Source organism: Notamacropus eugenii, chromosome 4 (genome assembly GCF_028372415.1).
Source record: "Notamacropus eugenii isolate mMacEug1 chromosome 4, mMacEug1.pri_v2, whole genome shotgun sequence".
In the NCBI taxonomy this organism is placed as follows: Eukaryota; Metazoa; Chordata; class Mammalia; order Diprotodontia; family Macropodidae; genus Notamacropus; species Notamacropus eugenii.
Window position 1 is genome coordinate 26,209,435 of NC_092875.1, and position 21,480 is coordinate 26,230,914.

The window sequence follows — 21,480 nt, forward strand, 5'->3', positions numbered from 1 at the left end:
TATCCAGCTTGTCAATATCTTCCATCAAATGTGAACACAATACTCCAGAGTGGCCTAACCCAGCCAGACTACAAAGGGTCTGTTTGCTTATGCCCCAACACTATGACTGTCTTCCAGAAGATCTCTACCACTGCATTACCCAGAAAAGAAAATTCTCAGTCTTTGGAAATATCAAATGCTTCAACACCAGAAGCAGGTGGCTTTCTATCCAAGGAAATTTCATTAAAGAATGAAGCATTGCCATCTGCTTTGCTGCTGTACCCTAAGAACCAAGGGAACTTTCCGATCTGATTTGCAAATGGAGTTTTCTCCCTGTCATTGGAATGTGGGTTCTTTTGGAGCAGGCACTGTCTCTGCTTTTCTTTTTGTATCCCCAGTGCTTAGAATGGTGCTTGGCACATAGTAAGTACTTAAGAAACTATTTTCATTCATTCATTCATTCATTCATTCATTCATTCATTCATTCACTTTCTTTCTTGGCTGTCATACCATACATTTCCTCTCTCCATCAATCCTGAAACCTGTCTACCTCTGTCTTTTTGCCTTTTATTCAGTGAATTTGAGTTTCTGGCAGCAGGGATCAATCAATTAACCAATAAGCATTTAGTAAGAATCTTCTATGTGTCAGACACTGGGCTAGGTGCTAGAGATACAAAAATAAACACGAAAAAGAAACATGCTTTCAGGGAGCTCATGTTCTAGTGGGGGGATCATCAAATCCACATATGACCACAGAAAAGAAATAAAAAATAAAAGAGGGGATGTGTTATATGGTGGACAGAGGAAGACCTGATTTGGAATCTTTATTTGACTCTTATTAGCTGTATGGTCCTGATCTCTAAGGGAGTTGTATGAGAGGGCGTCTAAAGTCTCTTCTAGCTTCAAGTGCCATGCTATGATGCCATGATGCTACATACCAAGTAAGGGGGAGGTGATTAGCATTTGGGGAGAGCTGGGTATCAAGAAAGACCTCATGTGATACTTGAACTGAAGCTTTCACTAATGGACTGGACCTACTGGGGGGAGCAGATTGACTGAACCTTTTCCTTGGGGGGGGGAGAGTAACAAAAGTCTCCCTCTTCCTCTAAAATCATTCCCCTACCATCTCTAATCAAGAGTAAGGAATCCAGGTACTAGAGATGAAAGAAAGTCAGAAAAGGCAGATGGGAGAGATAGTTACTATTAATAGAAAACCCTACTGACATCTGGATGTGCTGTTTACCGATATGAGAATGGGTTGTTTTCTAGAATTTCCATCAACCCTTCCCCACATCCCTGTTCCACTAAACATCTCAGGAAATCTCTGTCTATGCACTCCTTTTCCCTCTGCATCTCACTCTCCAGACATAGTCTATGGCAGCCTCCTAGAACTGGTGCTTAAGATGCAAGCCATGGATTGCTTCACATCCATTGGCTGTCGAAGTCTCCTCCATTACACTGCCCCCAGACTCCACTTGGGAAAAGGGTTGTTCAGAATTCATGCTAGAACTCCTTGATTCTGCCTTTCCATTCTGAATCTCCCTTTTTTTAAAAACATGTTAGCTACTCTCCACCTTTATCCTCATACCTTCTCTAGACTGTATAAGCTCATGGGGTCAGTGACCAGGTCAGCCTTAGAATGATATAGAAGATGAATGAGAATATTTCTGGGAGATCCTCACTTCTGAACAAGCCATGATCCTTGAGAGCATACCTATGGGTCCTTGGCCCCGTCTTTTTGACCCAGCTCCATCACTGCCCTAACATTTTGCTTTTCCTTCTTTTCTTTTATGTGAGCATGTATACTTTAATCAGAACCTCCAACAAGGCATACATATGAATAGGAGGCTGTATGGTACAGTGGGAAAACATAACTTAATTTAGAGTCAGAAGCCCTGGGTTGAATCCCAAATTTACTTACTAGAGACAGAACCTTGGGCAAGTCACTTTTCTACTTTGGGACTCAGTGTTCTCATCTGTAAAAATGAGATTGGTCTAGATGAGCTTCAAGGGTCCTTCTAAACTCTAAGTTTTGACCTATGCATTCTCTGAACCTCAGTTTTCTCCTCCCTAAGATGAAGGGGCTGAATGAGATAATCTCTAACATTCAGCTCTAAATCTGTCATATAGTGTGTGTGTATATATATATATATATATATATGTATGTATACATACATACACATATAGAACACTGAATTCTGAGTCAGTGACCTTGGGTCCAAATCCTGCCCCTGTAATTTGTCTACCTGAGCAACCCTGCTGCCTCTTTGCAATGAGGGGGTTGGGTTAGATGGCCTCTGGGTGCCTCCTAGCTCTAAGTCTGTGTTCCCATTATCCCATGTGCACTCTAGAGGGATGTACAGAAATAGGCTGTGCTAAGAAGCCTGGATAGTGACAAAGTGAACTAACGCCATTACATATGATTTACTGAACTCTGGAAGCAGTCTTTTAGAAATAGACACTTTTTACTAAATTTAAACTCTTAAATATAAGAGTTTATGTAATGTATATAAATATATATATATAAATATAAGAGTATCTCTAGAAATAGACACCTTAGAAATATCTAATTTCCTATTTACTGTATTTTTTTCTCATTGGCTCTGACCAAGAAATGTGCCTAAGGAGCTAATGAATTTGAAGGGATAACCAGATGCTGGGAAGCTTTGACAAAACTTTTCTATCTGAATAAAGATTCTAATCACCACTGTTTTGTTTTTTTTTTTTTAAACAGATACACCATCACTACTCTGAAAAACATGTTAAAGTTTTACAAAGTACTCTCCCTGTTTTATCTCATTTAATTCTCACAATGACCCTGTGAGGGAGGTACTTATATATTCCCCACAGACAACATTCTACTTGCTACTGATGTGGCTTTGTCCAGGGTGGGTCTGTTCCCTGCGATGCTTCCCGTCCTGAGCCTCTGTCCCCCTGGGATCTCTCTCCATCTAAGATTCATCTCAAGTATGACCCACCTCCTTGGGGAAGTCTTTCTGATCATCCAATCACCAACTCTGCCACTCAGAATGATGTAACAGTTATAATGCACATAGGCTATATGCATCTCGTGTATATGTACATTATGCATATGTATACTATATTATACAATGTGTATGTCTTGCAGTTATAATGTGTATAGTTTATACATCATGAATATGTATGTTATGCATATTATATACATGTATACTATAACATATATGTTATAGTATATACATACACATACATGTATGAATAGGTAGCATTATATATGCTATATTATAATATGTGTTTTGCAGTTATAATGTGTATGTGTATATTATGTATATGTTATATGCTTTACTATTATAAGGTGCATGTTTTATATGTATGCCATGTCATAATATGTGTCTTGCAGTTATAATGTATGTATGTTATACGTATACATGTGTACGATGTTATGTTTTACCATTATAAGGTGTATGTATTATATGCATATTGTGTATGCTGTCATAGTAGGTATGTTCTTGAGTTGTAATGTGTATATTATGTGTAAGTATACTATGATATAATATGTTTTACCATTATAATGTATATATCATGTGTATATTATGTATGCTATGTCATGATATGTATGTTCTCTAGTTATATGTTATTTGTACACATGCATATGTTATAATTTGTATGTTTTAAAGTATGTGATTATATGTATATATGTACTATGTTGCACAGTGTATTATTTCTCATTAACTTATATGAAAATATGCTTTTCCCTCACCCTTAATCTAGTCGAATGTAAATTCCTCAAGGTCAGGGGCCATTTCGTTGATGTCCTTGTACCTTTGAGATTTCGCTCAGAGTCTAGCAAGAATGAGGTGCTTCATAAATGTTTGTTGAACTGAATTATATATGGTCTTACTTTGCAGATAAACTGAGGCTTGGAAAAATAAAGTGATTTTCCCATATCCCCCCCCCCCCCCGCCCATTTCTATACTCATTAAGTATTCTATCTCATGTTAGATTTTTTTCTCTCTCAGCGTCTGTCTCATCTCTTCCATCCTTAATGCTCTGGTGTTAACACAGAGCGTTTTTTAATAAGTAATTAAATACCCGCTATGAACTTCAGTTCCCTCAATTTTCACAGGGAGTCTCTCTGAGCCCTCGGGGAAAGCCTGTGTGGTTATTTATTGTTTTTGTTTCAAATCATTATTTAATCAAGAATGGGGAAAAAAAAAGACAACCTCTCACTTACACTTCAAAATTTAATTTTAACTGAATCTCAAGATCGAGAGACAGCCAGACCTAATAGGTTACAAAAATACAATCAGGAAGAGAATTCCAATTAAATTGAACAAGGCCATTTACTGGGCTTCAAATGGCCCCATGGAGAGATACAGCTATAAATTTTCCCCCTTGCCATATGGGGAATAGAACATTCTCTTGTGAGCAGAACTGTGTGGCTTGGCTTTTTGGCTAGAAGGATTGCTCTCACATCTTTGGTGAGCTCTCATTTCTAAGGGACATTAGGTTATTCTCTTTGCTCCTTTTCATCTCCCCTTGTAGGATAATATTGAAGATCAATGAAGACTCCGTGTCACTGACCCCTGTACAAACTCCAGTGTTCACTGGAAGACTGATGGGGGAAGGAAACTGTGACAATCACGGGGAGGGGAGAGAAGAAGACAGAGGAGGAAAGAGAAGACCTGTGAGTGACAATAAGGCATATGAGTGGAACTTGGGGTAGACTTCACGAGTAATTTACCCACAGAATGCTCAAGCTTGAAGTCCATTAATGGAACCCATAAATGTAAGTTCTGACTTAAATCAAGGATGGAGAAAGAAATACTCTGTGGATAAAATCCAAACTTCTTGAGGGCAGAGACAATTTCATTTTTGTCTTCCTATAGGCAGCATCCAACATAGTGCCAGGTATAATTACAATACCAACAAACATTTATTAAGTGCCTACTGTATGATAAGCCCTGGGGTTACAAAGAAAAAACCCCAACAGAGAAATCCTTGCTCTCAAGGAGCTCATATTCTAAGGTGAATAGAAGCCATTTTAGTTGCAAGGGAGATGCAAAGGCTCAGTGTTCCTTAAGTGCAACCTTGGTGAATTTCCTTTGAGGAGGAATCCATATTGGTTTCTAATGGTGGCTCATTTGGCAGTGCCAAGACTTTGGTTGGGGGAACTCCCTGCTAAGGGGGCAGGGGGTTGAGGTGGGCAGGATATTTGTGAGAATCAAACATGATAATACATGGACAATCCTTTGCAAATCTTAAAGGGCTATAGAAATGCTACTTAGACAAATAAACGTTAGCCCAATGATTAGCACAGTGACTGGCACAAAGTAGGGATTTAATAAATGTATGTTTAACTGAACTGGATTGAATAGTGCCATGGTATCAAACTCAATTAGAAACAGGCTATATCTTATCTTAGAAAATTAATATCATCTATGCTGTACTTTTATTTACTTTGTTAAGCACTACCTAATTATATTGTACGCTCGTGGGGAGGGTTACAAGTTTGACCCCTCTATTCTATAGTGGATGTAAAGGTGGTTATAGAGTCAGGGAGACCTGAGTTCAAGTCATTCCTCTGACATTCATTAGCTAGGTGACTTGGAAAAGTCAATTAATATCTCTGAGCCTCAGTTTCCCTGTCTGTAAAATGGAGGATTTTAACAGCATCTTTCCCTCTCCCTGGGTTGTTGTGATGATCGACAGAGATAATACATGTTCAGCACTTCAGAAACCTTCAAGTGCCATAGAAATGTTGCCTACGATTGTTATTATTTACTATTATTATTCCCCATCATCTCCTAGCATGGGGACATTACAAATAATAGATGTTTTGGGTTGATATTAGTGAAGGAAAAGGGATGGCTTATGACATAGGCAAGTGGGGAGGCATAGGGATATATATCTGTATGTATGTATGTATGTATGTATCTATCAGTCATCCATCCATCCATTCATCCATCCATCCATCTATCCATCCATCCATCCATCCATCCATCCATCCATCCATCCATCCATCCATCCATCCATCCATCCATCTATCCATCTATCTATCTATCTATCTATCTATCTATCTATCTATCTATCTATCTATCTATCTATCTATCTATCTATCTATCTACCTATCTATCCAACCAGCCTTGGGAACCCTTTCATTTTCCATCCTTCAACTCACTCCCTCCCCCTTCTCTTCCCACCCTCCCAGGCTCTTTTGGTTTCCCAATATCCTGCTGTCCTTCGTGATCATGCCCTATCCTTATCACTTGGATTTTGCCCTAGACCTAGAGATAGCCTCAAGTTACCTTGGTTCACTTCCTAGTATTTAAATAAGAAACAAGCCTGGGTTTACATATTCATATATGAAAACGAACCCCCACTTGATTTAGTGGTCCCATCCTTGATTTTTTAAGGGCTGTGCATCTCTTACTGCTGCAGCATGGTGTTGAAGGAATCTGATTTTGCCATTTAAAAAATGACAGATTGGAAAACACCAGCTCAGTAGGGAGGACAGAAGGCATCCGCTTAGGTACAATCACGGTGGAGCTGTCTCATCCCTCCTCTTCCGTCTTAGCGACTTACCTCCATCCTTGTCTTCACTGATACACATCAGCAAGTGTCAGCCATTGAAATGGATTTGAGGTGATGTAGCCCAATGTGATGAGCATCCCGGCCATGGATTCCAGCCCTAGTTTTGCTGCTGACCAGTTATTGTGACCTTGGGAAAACCATTTGTCCATGGCATAGAGGAAAAGGTTTCATGGATTTGGGGAGTTACAGTACTGGAGTTTGAATTAAGCTTCTTCCATATACTCCATGTGTGACCATGGCCATATTATTTCACCAACTTAAACCTCAGTTTCCTCATTTGTAAATGAGAAAAGTTTTAAATAAATGATCTCTGGATCCTACCCAGTTCTAAGTTCCATGATTCTCTCTAGGCCTCAGTTTCTCTACAAAAGACAACAACCCAGGATTGGGTCTTCTCCTTAGAGAAGTAGGGAACTACTAATCAGAATGTGTACATCAACAGAAAAAGGTCCCTACATTGGGTAGATTGATTGACCCTCTCTTCTCTACTCCTCCCCCCATTATTACAAGGATGGGTTCAATACCAGGATGGAAGATGGAGGGCATATTTCTAGAAATTGTTTTGATGTAAAAATTAAAATTATCAATACAACTTATTTTCTTTTAAATGAGAGGCTGGTCTCGGTGTCCTCTGAGGTTTCTTCTGGCTTTCAGTCATAGCATTATTGTTATTTTATTTTCGGAAATCAAAGGAAGCCTGTGGGCTCTTTCTCGGAATCATGTTTTTAAGTGTATAAAATAAAATACATAGGTTAACAAAGGGAACTAATTATTGAGATACATAAAAGAAGTATAGAACCCTGGTTAAGAACACATATACATATATGTGTATGCACATCTATGTCTGTATATATACATATACATATATAATGTATCTATGTGCTGATTAAAATATATAGACATATGCATACACACATCTCTCTCTCTCTCTCTCTATATATATATATGTATATATATATATATGTATGTATATATATATATATATATATATATATATATATATATATATATATATATATATATATATATATAAACCCCTTGGAATATAAGCTTCCTGAGGGCAGGTGCTGTTTCATATTTGTCTGTGTGACTCCAGTACCTAGAACAGTGTCTGGCACACATAGTAGGCAATTGACAAATATTTAATAATTGATCAAACAAATGTTTAATTAATAGTCAATTGACAAATTGTCTAGATGTCATCTTGTCCAGCCTCCCCCCCTCCCACACACACACACATGCACTTTACAGAAGAGAAAACCGAGACCAGCTATGACACTAGAATCTTCATCAGATCTAAACTGTCCAGGACTGTTGGCAGCTGTGGAGTCTCCACCCTTCTTATTGCCAGTTCAAGCTCCAAGATGGGAGATTCTGAGGTGGGGGATAGTCTTTTGCTTTGATTGGGGGTTGAGTTAGATATGTATTTAGAAACCCAAACTGCTTACATTCTGTATCACATTCTCATACATTTTAAATCAGGATTTTGGTTACTAAATGCTCCAGAAGAGTGGAAGCAAGTACTAGGAAACTAGCCATGAGAAAAGGAAGAGAGCAGTCATGGGAAAAGCGGGGTTGGAGAGATGTCAAAACTAGATGTCAATTCTTTCTGAAGCTTTTTTCTTCTTCCTAAATATGTTTTGTTGATGTCTTTTGCTTCTTTTATTACAATTCTTCCTCATAATCTCTCCTCCACATCCTAGATTGAGTCCTCCCTTATAACAGAGGGACATAATTAAACCTAAGTACTTACTCCAGCAGAAAAGCATACACCATTCTGTAGGGACATCCCTTCAATAAAAGTCACATCCAGCCACAACAGAAACCTTTTAGGGTGCTTACAAAAATGATGGTCAAGAAGAGAATTTAGATTTAGAGCTGAAAGATTCCCAGAAGACCATGGAGCCCAGCCTCCTTTTTTATGAAAGAGGATAAGGGCACAAAGAGAATCCTCTGGAGCATCTAGTAACCAAGATCCTGATTTAAAATATATGAGAATGTGATGCAGAACGTAAGCAGTTTCGTGGGCACCCTCACCAGCTTGGGTTTCTAAACACATATCTAACTCAACCCCCTTAATCCCCAAAGCACAAAGAGAACTGACTTTTATAAGGTCACATAGCAAGAGTCAGAACAGGGATTTGAACCCATTATATCTCAGAATAGGTTGACTGCTCACAGATTTAAGGTTGGAAGGGACATCAGAGGTTCCTCAATCTAGTTCCTTCATTTTTCAGATCAGAAAACTGAGGCACAAAGGTTAGGTGTCTATCCCAAGGTTCACACAGTTATTTAGTGGCAGAGTTAGGATTTGAAACCAAGACCTCTGAGCCCACCTCCCACATAGGAATGGTGGATGGGCTTATAGATTTTGATCAGGAATGGAGCCATCTAGTTCAGCCTTGTCTTGTGGAAAATGTTCCCTCAGGAGAAGAAGTAATTTACTCAATAGGTAGATAGTAAGTGGAAGACTTGGAATTTGAACCCAGGACTTGTGACTGAATCCAGTTTGATACTTGCAAACTCCTCTACACAACTATTGAAAAGTGGAGGGAAAGTGGAATAGTAATCTATGCATTGGGGAAAAGTAGCTCTCCCTCCCATCTGCATAATTTAGTCTCTGCAAAGAATTATGGGACACGTGCTGAATCAGGCAGCCCTGAAAGAAACCACAGTCAGAGGCACATACAAGTGGCAAAGGAGATGATGGAGGAGCAGTTCACATCAACCCTATGGTTCTGCAGAGGGGAGGGAGGATGAGAAGGAGGGATGGAAGCACCTTACTACCTATAGTAATATGGTAAGGATAGAGTTCCCCTTTTCTATTGGGAAGGTACAGAGCTGGAATTCATGAACTTGGAGCATTTTTAATTCCTTCTCTGTTTGGATAGGTAAGTTTTAAAAAATTCCCTGACACAGGAGCCTGACCACCTGACAAGTCAAAGAATCATTTTGTCTGTCCTCACAGAAGATCTCTATTCAGCAATCGATCAGTCAGTGCCATAAACTACAGGGGAGAAAAGAGGAGGAATTTCCTGTCACGTTTTCACAAATACCAGAGTCTTGGTAGGAAACTGGAGCCATGGATGACAAAATATACTATAGCAGTTTCTCTTAGAGTTTCTAGGGATGACAGGGCTGGTAGAAGTTCGGAGCTGGAAAAATGTTGACTAGATAGACAGATATATCTATATATAGCTCTTTAGATAAAGTTATAGAACATATATCTATCTATCTATTCATCCATTTATCCATCTCTATCTGCCTCTATCTCATCCAGTGCTTCTTATACTATGGGTCCTGACCTGCAGTTTAAGAAGTGCTGAAGAGGTTACAAGTGGAAAAAGTTTAAGAAACCCTGATGTATTCTATCCATTTATCCATCCACCCATCTATCCACCCATCTACCCATCCATCCATCCATCCATCCATCCATCCATCCATCCTTCCATCCATCCATCTATCCATCTATCTCTATCTGCCTCTGTCTCTATCACCTACTCTATCCATTTGTCTATCCATCTATCCACCCATCCACCCATCATCTATCTATCAATCCATCTATTCATCATCTATCCATCCACCCACCTATCTCTCTCCATCCATCCATCTATCCATCCATCCATACATTCATCTATCTATCTCTATCTGCCTCTGTCTCTATGACCTATTCCACCCATCCATCTGCCCATATATCTATATGTTCTGCTCAAGGTGAGGGGAGGGGCAGAGATGGTCACAGAATCCAGAGTTTCAGAGCTGGAAGAGTCCTCAGAGACCATCTAGTCTTATCCCAACCTAAACAAAAATCCCCTTACATCCTTAACAAGTGGCCATCCAGCCTTTGCTTGAGAATCTTCCATCACAGAGAGCTCACTGTGTCCTAATATAGTCTGTTACACTTTTAGATAACTTTAAATGTTAGGAAGCTTTTTCTTATCAAACTTAACTTTATTTCTTCCCAACATCCCTTTCGTTGTTACTAATTTTGCCCTTCAGAGCCAAGGGGAATAACTTTAATTCTTTTTCAATGAGACAGTCATACAAATACTGCTTCCTTCTCCCCTCCCCCACCAAACCTTGCGTCTGTATAGGTTAAATACCCTCACTTTCCTTGAGTATGAACTTGAGTCCCTTCACCATCCTAGTTGCTTTCTTCTGGATGTCCTCTGGCTTATTAACATCTTTTTCTAAAATATGGCACCAAGAACTGGACACAGTACTCCAGGTATGTTTTTGACCAGGTCAGCACACAGCAAGATTGCCACCTCTCTAGTCCTGGATGCTCTTAACATGGTCCAATATTGCATTAGATTTATTGGAGGCCATAATCATACCATTGCTCCGTGTTTAGCTTGTGGTTCGCTATTACCCCCAGATCTTTTGCAAATAAATTGCTATCTAACCCACCTCCTCCATATTCTACTTGCAAGGTTGATTTTTTTGAACCCAAGTATTGTACTTTACATTTATTCCTAAGAATGTTGCCACATCAGACCTAACCTTACAGGTCTGATTTGACTGTTACCATCCAACGTGCTAGTCATCCCTATTTGCCTCTCTAGGTACTGTTTACATGTACAAAACTAGGCAAAAGAGGTCAACATTACTTGAGTGACTCAAATTTTCTGCCTGTTATCAGATCGAAATATTGGGAACCCTCTATTGGGAAGGTTCAGACCTAGAGGGTCTCTGCCTATAGTCAGAGACCTCTATCAAAGCTGGAAGAGACTATGGAAATAATATGCTCCCTACTCTCATTTTTTAAAAATATGAAGCTTTCAAAGAAGAGTGACCTGACCAAAGTCACACAACAGCCAAGGCAGGATTAGAACTCAATTCTCATAAGTGCCTTGAAGTCCTTTGGATTTTTTCTCTTTATATTCGCAGTATCTAGAACAATAGCTGGCACTTAATAAACATTTGTTGAATTAAACCAAACTGAACAAATAAACACTCACTGAGAATATATTAAGCTTCCCCTATGAAGTGAATATTGTGTCTGGCAGTGGGGATACAAAGTCAAAGAACAGAGGATGAATTGAAATTTAATTGAATCTTTTAGGTAGGTATTAATAGAGGGCCACATTGGTGTTTATACATAAACCTAGATAGTCAATGAGGTATGATGACAATCTTAAACCTTCTTGGACAATGGAGTAATCTTTCCCAGAATGCCTTGATGTCTACATGGCAGGAAGCCTTCCCCAGTGAATATTCCACCATGGCACCCTCCCCATCCCTAGACTCCACTGTAGCTATTTCTTGCCTTCTGCAATGTATTTCTAAGAATGAAGGTTGCAAAGGGTCTCTCAATGGATCACATGGACCCAGGGGTTTCTTCTCCCACAATTCACAGTGAGTCACAGACATATGGGACAGGTGTGAACCTAGAGGTTGAGATTCTGATAAGGTAGGGGTTCTTTGACTTTTTTTTGATGTCTTGGACCCCTTTGGCAACCTTGTGAAGCCTATAGAATCCTTTCTAGAATGTCTTTAAATTTACAAAACAAAATATAAAGGATTACAAAGGAAACCAGTCATATTAAAATACTTATCAATTAAAAAAAGTCATATACCCTAGGTTAAGAATCCCTGCCTTAAAGGAAAAAAAAAAGAAAGGATAATTAGTTAAAGTGGAAGTGAGTTTTCCATTCCTGCTATGACCACTGAACTGAAAAGATGGCAGAACCAGATCCTGGGTTTTGCCATTGCCTTGCCAAATGATTAGAAGCAAGCTACCTAACCTACTCTGCGTGCTTTGTATCCCTCATCTGTGCAATGATGCTGTTTGAATCAGCTCTCTCCAGTCTTGACCCAGACATGGGGAGGTTGAGTGAGACTGTGTAAGTCAAGTAAATGCTAGGGGAGCCCCTGGGAGGGAAAGCCTCCTAGAGAGTCCGAGCTTGTGTTTCTCATTTGGAATCGAAGTCTGGCTGCCAACCAATGTCACCGACCAACTGTGACCTAGTTATGAAATGTTGGTGGGGTCTTTTATGTGCTTGATTCCCTCTGACACAGAAAGACTGGTGGATGGTTTTCTCTGCTCCAACTAGGACAAAGAACTCTCTCTTCCCACTGCCCTCCCTTGAATGACTTTGAACTATAGTAGCTCATAAAGGCATCACCACAGAAAGCTTCTACTAGGAGGTAACTATTTTATTAACCAGTCCTGTATAAAAGTGCCTATAATTTAGCTTCCTCTCACTCAACTCCTAGTGACCAAGTGTTTTTGGAGAGAATGACTCCAGACACAGTAGGGTCTTTCTTGAATAATGGGGGTTTTAAAATAACTTGAGCTCACATCTCTGTAATGGAGTTAATATTTCAAACCTGGCTTGACTTTAGTGTCTCCCTCCTCCCCCAACCCCAACCCTGAGTGGAGTGGGCCAGCACAAAAAGAGAAGGCAGCGGAGGTTACTTACGACTTCATTGGATGAGAGGAAGTTGTAGACCTGCAGGCTCTGGCTGGGGGGGTGGCCAGACCGGGTCTCACCGCTGCTCACAGTTCCCTTTTGGACAGCCTTAGAGCAGGGCCGTGGGCGCCTCCGCCTTGACTTGGGCCCTTCTTCTGGGGACCTGGCCCTGTGCCTGCCAAGAGTAGAAAGAGAACAGGGAATGTCCTAAATTGGGGGTCTAGGTGACCAGATAGAGAACCAAAGACAGGATTGGGACTCCAGCCTTCCAAGGTGAGAGGAATTCAACTGTTATGGTGGTTGACACCAACAGAATGCTGAGAAAATAACTGATGATGATGACGATGACACATGGCCAACATTTATAGAGCACCTTCTGTGTGCCAGGTGCCATGTTAAGTACTTCACAATTTTTATCTCATTTGATTCTCACAACAATCCTGGGAGGCAGCTGTTATTTTTCTCCATTTTACTGAGGGAAACAGAGGTTAAGTGACTCGCTCAGGGTCACACAGCTAGTCAGTGTCTGAAGCTGGATTTGAACTCAGGTGTTCCTGACTCCAGATCCAGTGTTCTATTCACTGTACCACCTAGATGCCCCAAAGACTAAAGTAGGGCTTTCACCTTCTAGTGCCTCAAAATAAAATGCCCAGTATAAAGATGGAGGTAGCACTTTTTGTAAACATTCCACAGGGTCATTGACTCAGAGACGTCAGGGGCCTTAGAAGAGAGATGATGGCTGGAAGGGGCTTTAGAACAGGGGATGTCAAGGCTGAGAGGGGACTTAGTACAGGGGATGTCAGAGGTGAAAAGGCCCTTAGAGGTCAAGCTAGTCCAATCCTCTCATCTAGAGGAGGAATCTGGAGCCTAGAAAGCATTAGGGACTTGTTCAAGGTCTCACAGCTAGTGAAGGGTGGTAGGTCAAAAGTAGGGAATTGCTCCAGTATTTTATGATCTTGAGTATGGCTTTAACCCTCCAGGGCTTGAAACAGTCCTTGTGGAGAGGCAGCAAATATCCTTCCTCTTCTCTCCTTCTCCTTCCTCCATTTGCAAAGAATCAGGGCAAGTCAATGAAATGATACACATGAGTTGTTCCCCAGCAGGAAGAAGCCGGGTTGACAAGAGATTGTGGCATCCACAGTGGGAGACTAAGTTGAAGATTGCTCTGTGGGTTTCACTCAGTGCCTGGGGAAGCCCGGGACTTACCTGCTCTCACAGCTGGAGGAATGTGACTCAGAGCTGGGTGATCGAGAGTGACAGCGGCGGTGACGATGGCGGTGAGATTTTCGAGGCCGGCTTCGGGATCTTTGGGAAATTGACCAAAAAGAGGGCGGTAGAGATGAATCTGTATGTACCATCCCAGAAATCTTACCCCTCCATACACTCTCAGATCTTATAGTTCCTCTAATGTGACACTCCAACTCCCATCACTGTCACCCATTTCTGGGAAACTCTCCTTCCTTCTCACCTCCACCTTTTAGCTTCTTGACTTCCTTCAAGACTCATTTCAAATCTTATTTCCTGTCCAGGCCTCTAAGAGTATCTTCCTCTACTCTGTATATATCTTGTAGGAACCTAATTATTTACATATTGTCTTTCTCATTAGAGTATTTACTTCCTGAGGGCAAGGATTATGTTTTTGCCTTTCTTTGTATCTCCAACATCTCCCAATACCACCTTGAAAAATAAGTTGTTCTCCCATCCAAAGAAAAGGGCATCATGTGATAGGTGATTTTTCCTTCACTACACTTTCCCAGGACCATTGTCTACCTGTCTTTTCAACACCTTTCCATCTCAAGGCCAATTGGCTTAGCTAAGCTACCAGCCTGTGTAACCTCCTATCTACCTTCTTGTTTCCCAGAATTGGCTGGAGGACAAGGGAAAGTGTAGATGACTGAAGTGACTCTCGATCTCTCTCTTTTTTCCTCTTTTCTCTACTTTATGTCTGACACACAATAAGATTTAATAAGTGTTCAGGTCTAAGTATCATTCATTCATTCATTCATCTGTCACGATTGAGGAACCTGTGGCTTCGAGGACACATATGGCCCTCTAGGTCCTCAAGTATGGCCCTTTGACTGAATTCAGGCTTCAAGAACAAATCCTTTTATTAAAAGGATTTGTTCTGTGAAGTATGAATTCATTCAAATTGAGGACCTATAAGGCCACATGTCTCCTCAAGGTTGCAGGTTCCCCAGCCCTGAATCCATTCATTCATCTTTATCCATCCATTCCTCTGTTTTCCATCTAATTACCTACCACCTACCTACTCATCCATCCTTATCCCTATCCATCCTCTTCTCTATCATCTAATTAGTCTTTCTTTATCATTAATAATTTATTATTTGTAATGATTATTAATAATCATCAATCATTCTTTATCTCTAAAAATTCATTCTTCTATCATCTATTTATCTATCATCTATCCCTCTTAATCTCTCTCTTTTCTTTTTAATCCAATTATCTTTCTGTCCATTCATCCATCCTTACCTCCATCCATTCCTCTATCTACCCATCTCTCATCCAATTACCTGTCATCTAATCACTGATCTTGCCTTATCTCTATCAAAGTTATCTATTCATCTATCCTATCCTAATCTGTTCCTTAACTCTATCATCTATCCATCCATCCATCCATCTGTCTGTCCATCTGTCTGCCTCTCTTGCTTTCTCTCTCAGTTCCTTAATTCACTCATTCACTCACTCTTTCAGCTATCCATCATCCATCAACTTATCTATCTATCTAATCTATCCATCATCAGAAACTCCACTAGTTCCCATTTCTTCTAGGATTAAAAACAAAGCCCTATGTTTTTTTTTTATAAGCTTTCATGACATAGCTTCAGGCCACCTCTCCAGGTTTAAGAGTAGCTGGTATATTTATAGTGCTTTCAGGTTTACAAAACACCTTCTATAGGTTAACTCATTTCACCCTCACAACGATTCTTCGAGGAAGGCCCGAGTTTACTAAATGTCAGGCCTCTTTTTGGACCTGCATGGTTTCATCCAATGGGTCTTCTTGCTGTCCCACACCCCCCACGTCCCATCTCCCATGTCTCTGTCTTTGTGCAGACTGTGTCGTGTACTTGGAAGACATTCTCTTCTCACTCCCTGTCTTACAATATCTACTCTATTTCAAGACTCAGTTAAACTGTGACATCCTCCAGGAGCTCTTCACTGATCCCCCTCAGATGCTAGTATCTCACTTCTAAAATTTCCTTGGACTTGCTTTGAATTTATTTCACACATTCTTGTATATGCATGTGCTGTTTCCTCAGACAGAAGAAAATTTCCTTGAAGTCAGGAGAAGATTAATTTTTGTCTTTGCATTCCTAGAGCCTAACACTGTGTCTGGCATACAGTAGGTACTTGAGAATGCTTGTTGGTTGATTGAATATTTGATCTCCACTTCTAGCATCCCCAGAGTCCTACACTCTGAATCAGAAGTTTTATCTCTTCTGAGATAAAGGAGTCCAGTAAAGTCATCATCATCATAGCATGACCTTTATATGGTATTTTAAGTTTTTCAAAGAGCCTCCCAGTGTATGGGCAGAGTGATAGACTTAGACTCAGGACAACCTAAGTTTGAATCTGGTTTTAGACACCTCCTAACTGTGTGACCTTGGGCAAGTCACTCAACCTGCATTTTTGCCTCACTCTTCTTTGTCAAATGAGGAGAATAATTCATCTACTGGCCAGGATTGCTGTAAGGATCAAACAAGATGAATGGGGATGATAATAACAGTAACTAACATGGATGAAGCACTTCGAGATTTAGAAAGTGCTTTAATTCATTGTTTCATTTAAGCCTCACTGGGAGGTGTAAACAATACTGGGAGGTAAGTCTTCTTACTATTCCCATTTTACAGAGGAGAAAACTGAGGCTCAGAGAGGTCATAGAGAGAGACCAAATGCTAAAATGGATTTCAGAGGTCATCTGATGCCCTCATTTTACACAAAAGAAGCCCAGAGGGGTGAAATTATTTACCCAAGGTTACACAGCTAGTGGAGGGAAGAAACACAATCTCCCTGACTCAGAGCCCCATCCTCCACATAGTATAGTACACCACAACTTCATAGGGTTGGAATCATATGGTGTTAGCTCTCCACTTGAGTTTACTCGACTCCGTGGCTACCTTGACAGCACTCCCATCCAAGGCTAACCTCCTTGGGAAATGGTGCTGTGGGTCCTAATGGGGAGTGGGAGACAGTCTGTGATGCTCTTCACATGTCTATACCTCACCTGAGGAGCACCAGGTCACTGTATTAGCCAATCCAGAGGTGTAGGTGAAGGGCAGTGAGACTCCCCCCAGATATTTCCCGACCCCTTGTCACAGTGCCTGAAATTCTCTTATTGGAGGCCATCATCCTGAAGGGCCTGAATCCTTTTCCACCTCTAAGAATCTTTAATAAAATATGTCTGAGACAGTAATACCTTGAACCCAGCTATTGGCTCAGCATTAAAGATAACCAGGCATTATTATTATTATTATTATTATCAATTCATTCATGTGTTCATCAGTCTACTTATTTGTTTTTCTATTTATTCACTTACTTATTTTTTCATTCATTCACCCATTCACTCATCTATTCTCCCTACCTCCCTCTATCTTTCTTTTCTTTTCTCTCTTTTTTCTTTCTTTCTCTTTTTCCTCCCTACTTTCCTTCCTTCCTTCCTTCCATCCTTCCTTTCCTTCCTTCCTTCCTTCCTTCCTTCTTTCCTTCCTTCCTTCTTTCCTTTCTTTCTTTCTTTCCAGACCTAGGATTTCATTGGTATAAAGAAGAAATTCCCTAATGGTAGACAACTCTAGGGTAGGGTGGGGAGGAAGGGAAAAAATATAAAACGAGCACAGCAGAGAGTAAAAGAAAATTTAGAAGGAAGTATAGAAAACAGAGCAGTTTTACAAACAACGTGTAATACATAGTTTTTGAAAAATGTAACCAGTATAAAATGTAAATTCATGATTTTATAGTGAATCCTTTTTTTATGTTGTACTGCATACATGGAAATGTTCTCTTTTTTTGTCTTTATGTATTTAAGTTCAAAATAAATAAGAAACTCTCTCTGTCAATGCTGATCTGCAAATCTTATGAAACTTCATAGGACTCTAAGTAAGATAATAGTTTTTGAGGTCATCAAACTCCACTCACTAATTTTACAAATGAGGAAACTGAGGCATAGAAAAACTAAATGTCTTGCCCAGAGTCATACAACTAGTAAGTGCCTGGGGCAGTATTTGAACCCAGATCTCGTTGACTCAAAGTCTAGTACCACTACCTGGTAGAACAAGAGGTTAAGTGACCTGCCCAGGGTCACACTGAGATGTGACAGAGCTTGGAACCAGGTCTTCCTGACTCCAAGGCTCATAGTCTATCTGCTGCCCTGTACTGGCTGGGGAATATGGTAACAATAATACTCATTTCTATGGCATTTAAAAACTAGAAAGTATTTCTTCTGAACAGCCCTGTAAGAAAGACAGGATCATAGATTTAGACAAAGAAGAGCTTTTGAGGTTGTAGAATACAGGCCATTCTTTTTACTGATGAGGATACTGAGATCCAGAGAGCTTGTGACCTGGTGAAGGTCATACAGCTAGGAAGTAGATGAGCCTCATAACTAGCATTCCTTCCATTACATCACATCATATTTAATTACGTCCATTTTATGTATTAGAAAACTAAGGCCAGTTAAGTGACTAGGCCAGGGCCATGCTTAGAAAAGGGAAGAGCTGGGAATCTGATTCAGGACTGTCTAGTACACTCTCAGTTGCATCATACTTCCTTTTCTGTTGCAAGACATGAGTAGGACACGGGTAGGGGTGGCCCTAAGAGACCTGCAGTCTTAAAGGAAGAGAGAACTGGGCATTAGGATTCACCTCTGAGAGGTTCCTTTGGTCAGGGACAACTGACACTAGGTTGGGTGTCAGGGAGTTGCAAGATCCTTCGGATATCATCACAAAATGAGTTTCAGAGACTCTGGATGGGTTGCTATATCCCTTGGGGAGTAATGGTGTTACCCTGAAAACTCAACCTTTCTATGTGGAACAGTTCCAAGGGACTGTGAGACCTTGGACACTTCTCTTAATCTCTTCCCCCCTCCACTTTCTCACAGGTAAAATGAGAAAGTTGAACCAGAGGATTTCTGAGATCCCCCCTGGTCCATATATACATCACTCTGGATTCATGTCACACCTTTGGTGTGTGACCTTATGCAGGTCTGAGCCTTAGAGTTTCCTCATCCACATGATAAAAGGGACTAGATTTGATGTTCTCTGAAGCCCTTTCCAACTCAAGATCTTTAATCATATAAGTCCCTTGACTCTGCTAGGCCTCAGTTCCTCATCTGTAAAATGAGAGTGTTTAGACTGGCTCAAATGAGTTAACACATGTCAAGTGCTTTCCAAATAGGAATAGACCTGAAAAATGGGTACGTTGCTCACCTACCACCATCCTTCTCCTCCCTTCCTCACTCTAGCCATGACAGCTTGAATACTGTTGTATTAGTACGGGGCCAAGCCCATCTGGAAGAAACCACTGGGGACTTAACCTGCAGCATAAGACCTTGGAAGTCTTTGAATCCAATCCCCTCATTCTGCAGATGAGGAAAGTGAGTCTCAGAGGGATGACAATGTTATAATTGAAGGTCCAGGATTTGAACCCTGGTCCTTTGGCTCCAAATGTTGCAGTCTTTCTACTGCAATAAGTACCCCAGAGTGCCCACAGAAAGCTTTAAGCAATAAACACTTTGTGACGGCCTTTGGAAGGAGGTCTCTAACTTGAATGGTGCTTTCTTGAAAGTAATTCTGACTATGACTTGTGGGCAAGCCTGTGCAAGGGATGTAGCTCTCATTCAGGCTTTCAACTCACTTTCTGGATGGGCTCTAAGGGCTATAAAGTTGTCATGATTAGTAAGTGTGAATGATGCCCATGGAACAACACCGGATGGAGCCAGTCTAGACCGCCAAGGGCTATTTGAATTTGTGAGAGAGGCTTCAGAGGCCTGCTTAGCAACAAAAATAAATACAGAGCTTGATTTTAAAAAACCAAACCAAACAAAGCTTTCCAAGTGAATTTAACAAACATTGAGGTAGTCTCTTCCTGAAGGCAGCAACGCCTGCCTGGGAGAGACCACCCAAGGTCCTTTTCTTTCTCTTCCTGCATCCTTTGTCTTAGATGGTTTCAGCCTCTGTTGTTTCTTCCTGTCTCCTTTGGAAATCTTCAGCACTCATCACATTTCTGATGCCTAAAGCATTCTTTTCTTTTCTGTTCTACTCCAGGAAAGGACTGTCTTTTTCAGTGATGTCTGGTTCCCCCTCCTTGCCTTCCTAACATACAACCTGCTAGTGCCCTCCCTTCTATGACTACCCTCCATCTACCATGTATGGACCTATTTCTATACAAAGGAACTTAGATTTAGAGTTGGAAGGACCCATGGAAGCATTGAATTCAATCCCCAGTTTTTTTTTGTTTTTTTTTTAATGAATGAGGAGACGAAACTCAGATGCATCATTTGTCCAGGGTCACATAAGTGTCTAAGGTGAATTTGAACTTGGCTCTTCTTGATCCTAAAGCTCAGTGGTCTAGCCACTGTGTTACCTATACATCATCTCCTCCTTCCTCCACCTTGAGGGTAAGGCCTATCTTTGCTTCTCCTTCATATTCCCAATATCCAGCTCAATGCCCACCACATAGTGGGCACTCAATAAATGTTTGGTGAGTGATTAATTGACTCGATCCCTTGGAATCTTGGTCTGGCTGATTTGTCCCTGGGAGCCCTTGGCAGGAGTGTAGCCGAAGTGGGCTGGGAAAATTATTGGAGACCTCCAGAACATCAGGCTCCATGTCTCCTTGCTGTAGCCTGCCCCAAGCAACAACAGCCTTGATAGTCAGAAAGCTTCCTCTGGGCAAAACCAAGGCTTCCCTGGACTGAGTAAGGGAACAGCAGTTGACCACGACTGAGCTCAGGCAGCCAAGGCACTAAAACCTTACTCTTGATCCCTGTCTTATCTGTTTTTCCCTCCGTACTTTTTCCTTGACCCTCCCCCAAGGAAGTCTTCCAATTTCCATCCCCATTGCCTTTGATCCACACATTAGATGCTTCTTGGCGGGAGATAAAATATTATTTTGTTGACTGGAAAACATATGCAGTGACATTTGCAGGGCATAAAATAGGTGGGTTGTAACCAAATTTACTTTTAATTTGGCTGGGAACTGAACTCTGCAGGCAGCATTCTCTGATTTGAATTTCTACTACCAGCTATTTAAAAAGAATAAACAGGAGCAGCCAGGCTCTGCAGGGCCAGCTCTCTAGGATCTTAGACGATTACACCAACTTCAGCTAAAATGTAAGATGGTGATGCTTGTGTACCCATCCACCCCATCGCCCCTCTCACGTAATAGCTGACGTTTATACAGTACTTGAAGGTTGGCAAAATGCTTGACATACAAAATCTCATTTGATCATTAACAATAATATAAGAGAAGTTTTCTGATTATTATTATCCCTATTTTATCA

At 40.7% G+C, this 21,480-nt stretch overlaps 1 protein-coding gene across 1 annotated transcript in view; it reads right to left on the minus strand.

The window, feature by feature from the left end:
* Positions 1–15,243, minus strand: part of SRRM4 (serine/arginine repetitive matrix 4) — a 35,521-nt gene extending 20,278 nt beyond the window's left edge. The window contains exons 1-3 of the mRNA XM_072606497.1: positions 15,236–15,243; positions 14,172–14,270; positions 12,975–13,140 (exon numbers count right to left, since the gene is read on the minus strand). Coding sequence (XP_072462598.1) covers positions 12,975–13,140; positions 14,172–14,270; positions 15,236–15,243 — 273 coding nt within the window. The remainder of the gene's footprint in view (positions 1–12,974; positions 13,141–14,171; positions 14,271–15,235) is intronic.
* Positions 15,244–21,480: the final 6,237 nt, after the last annotated feature.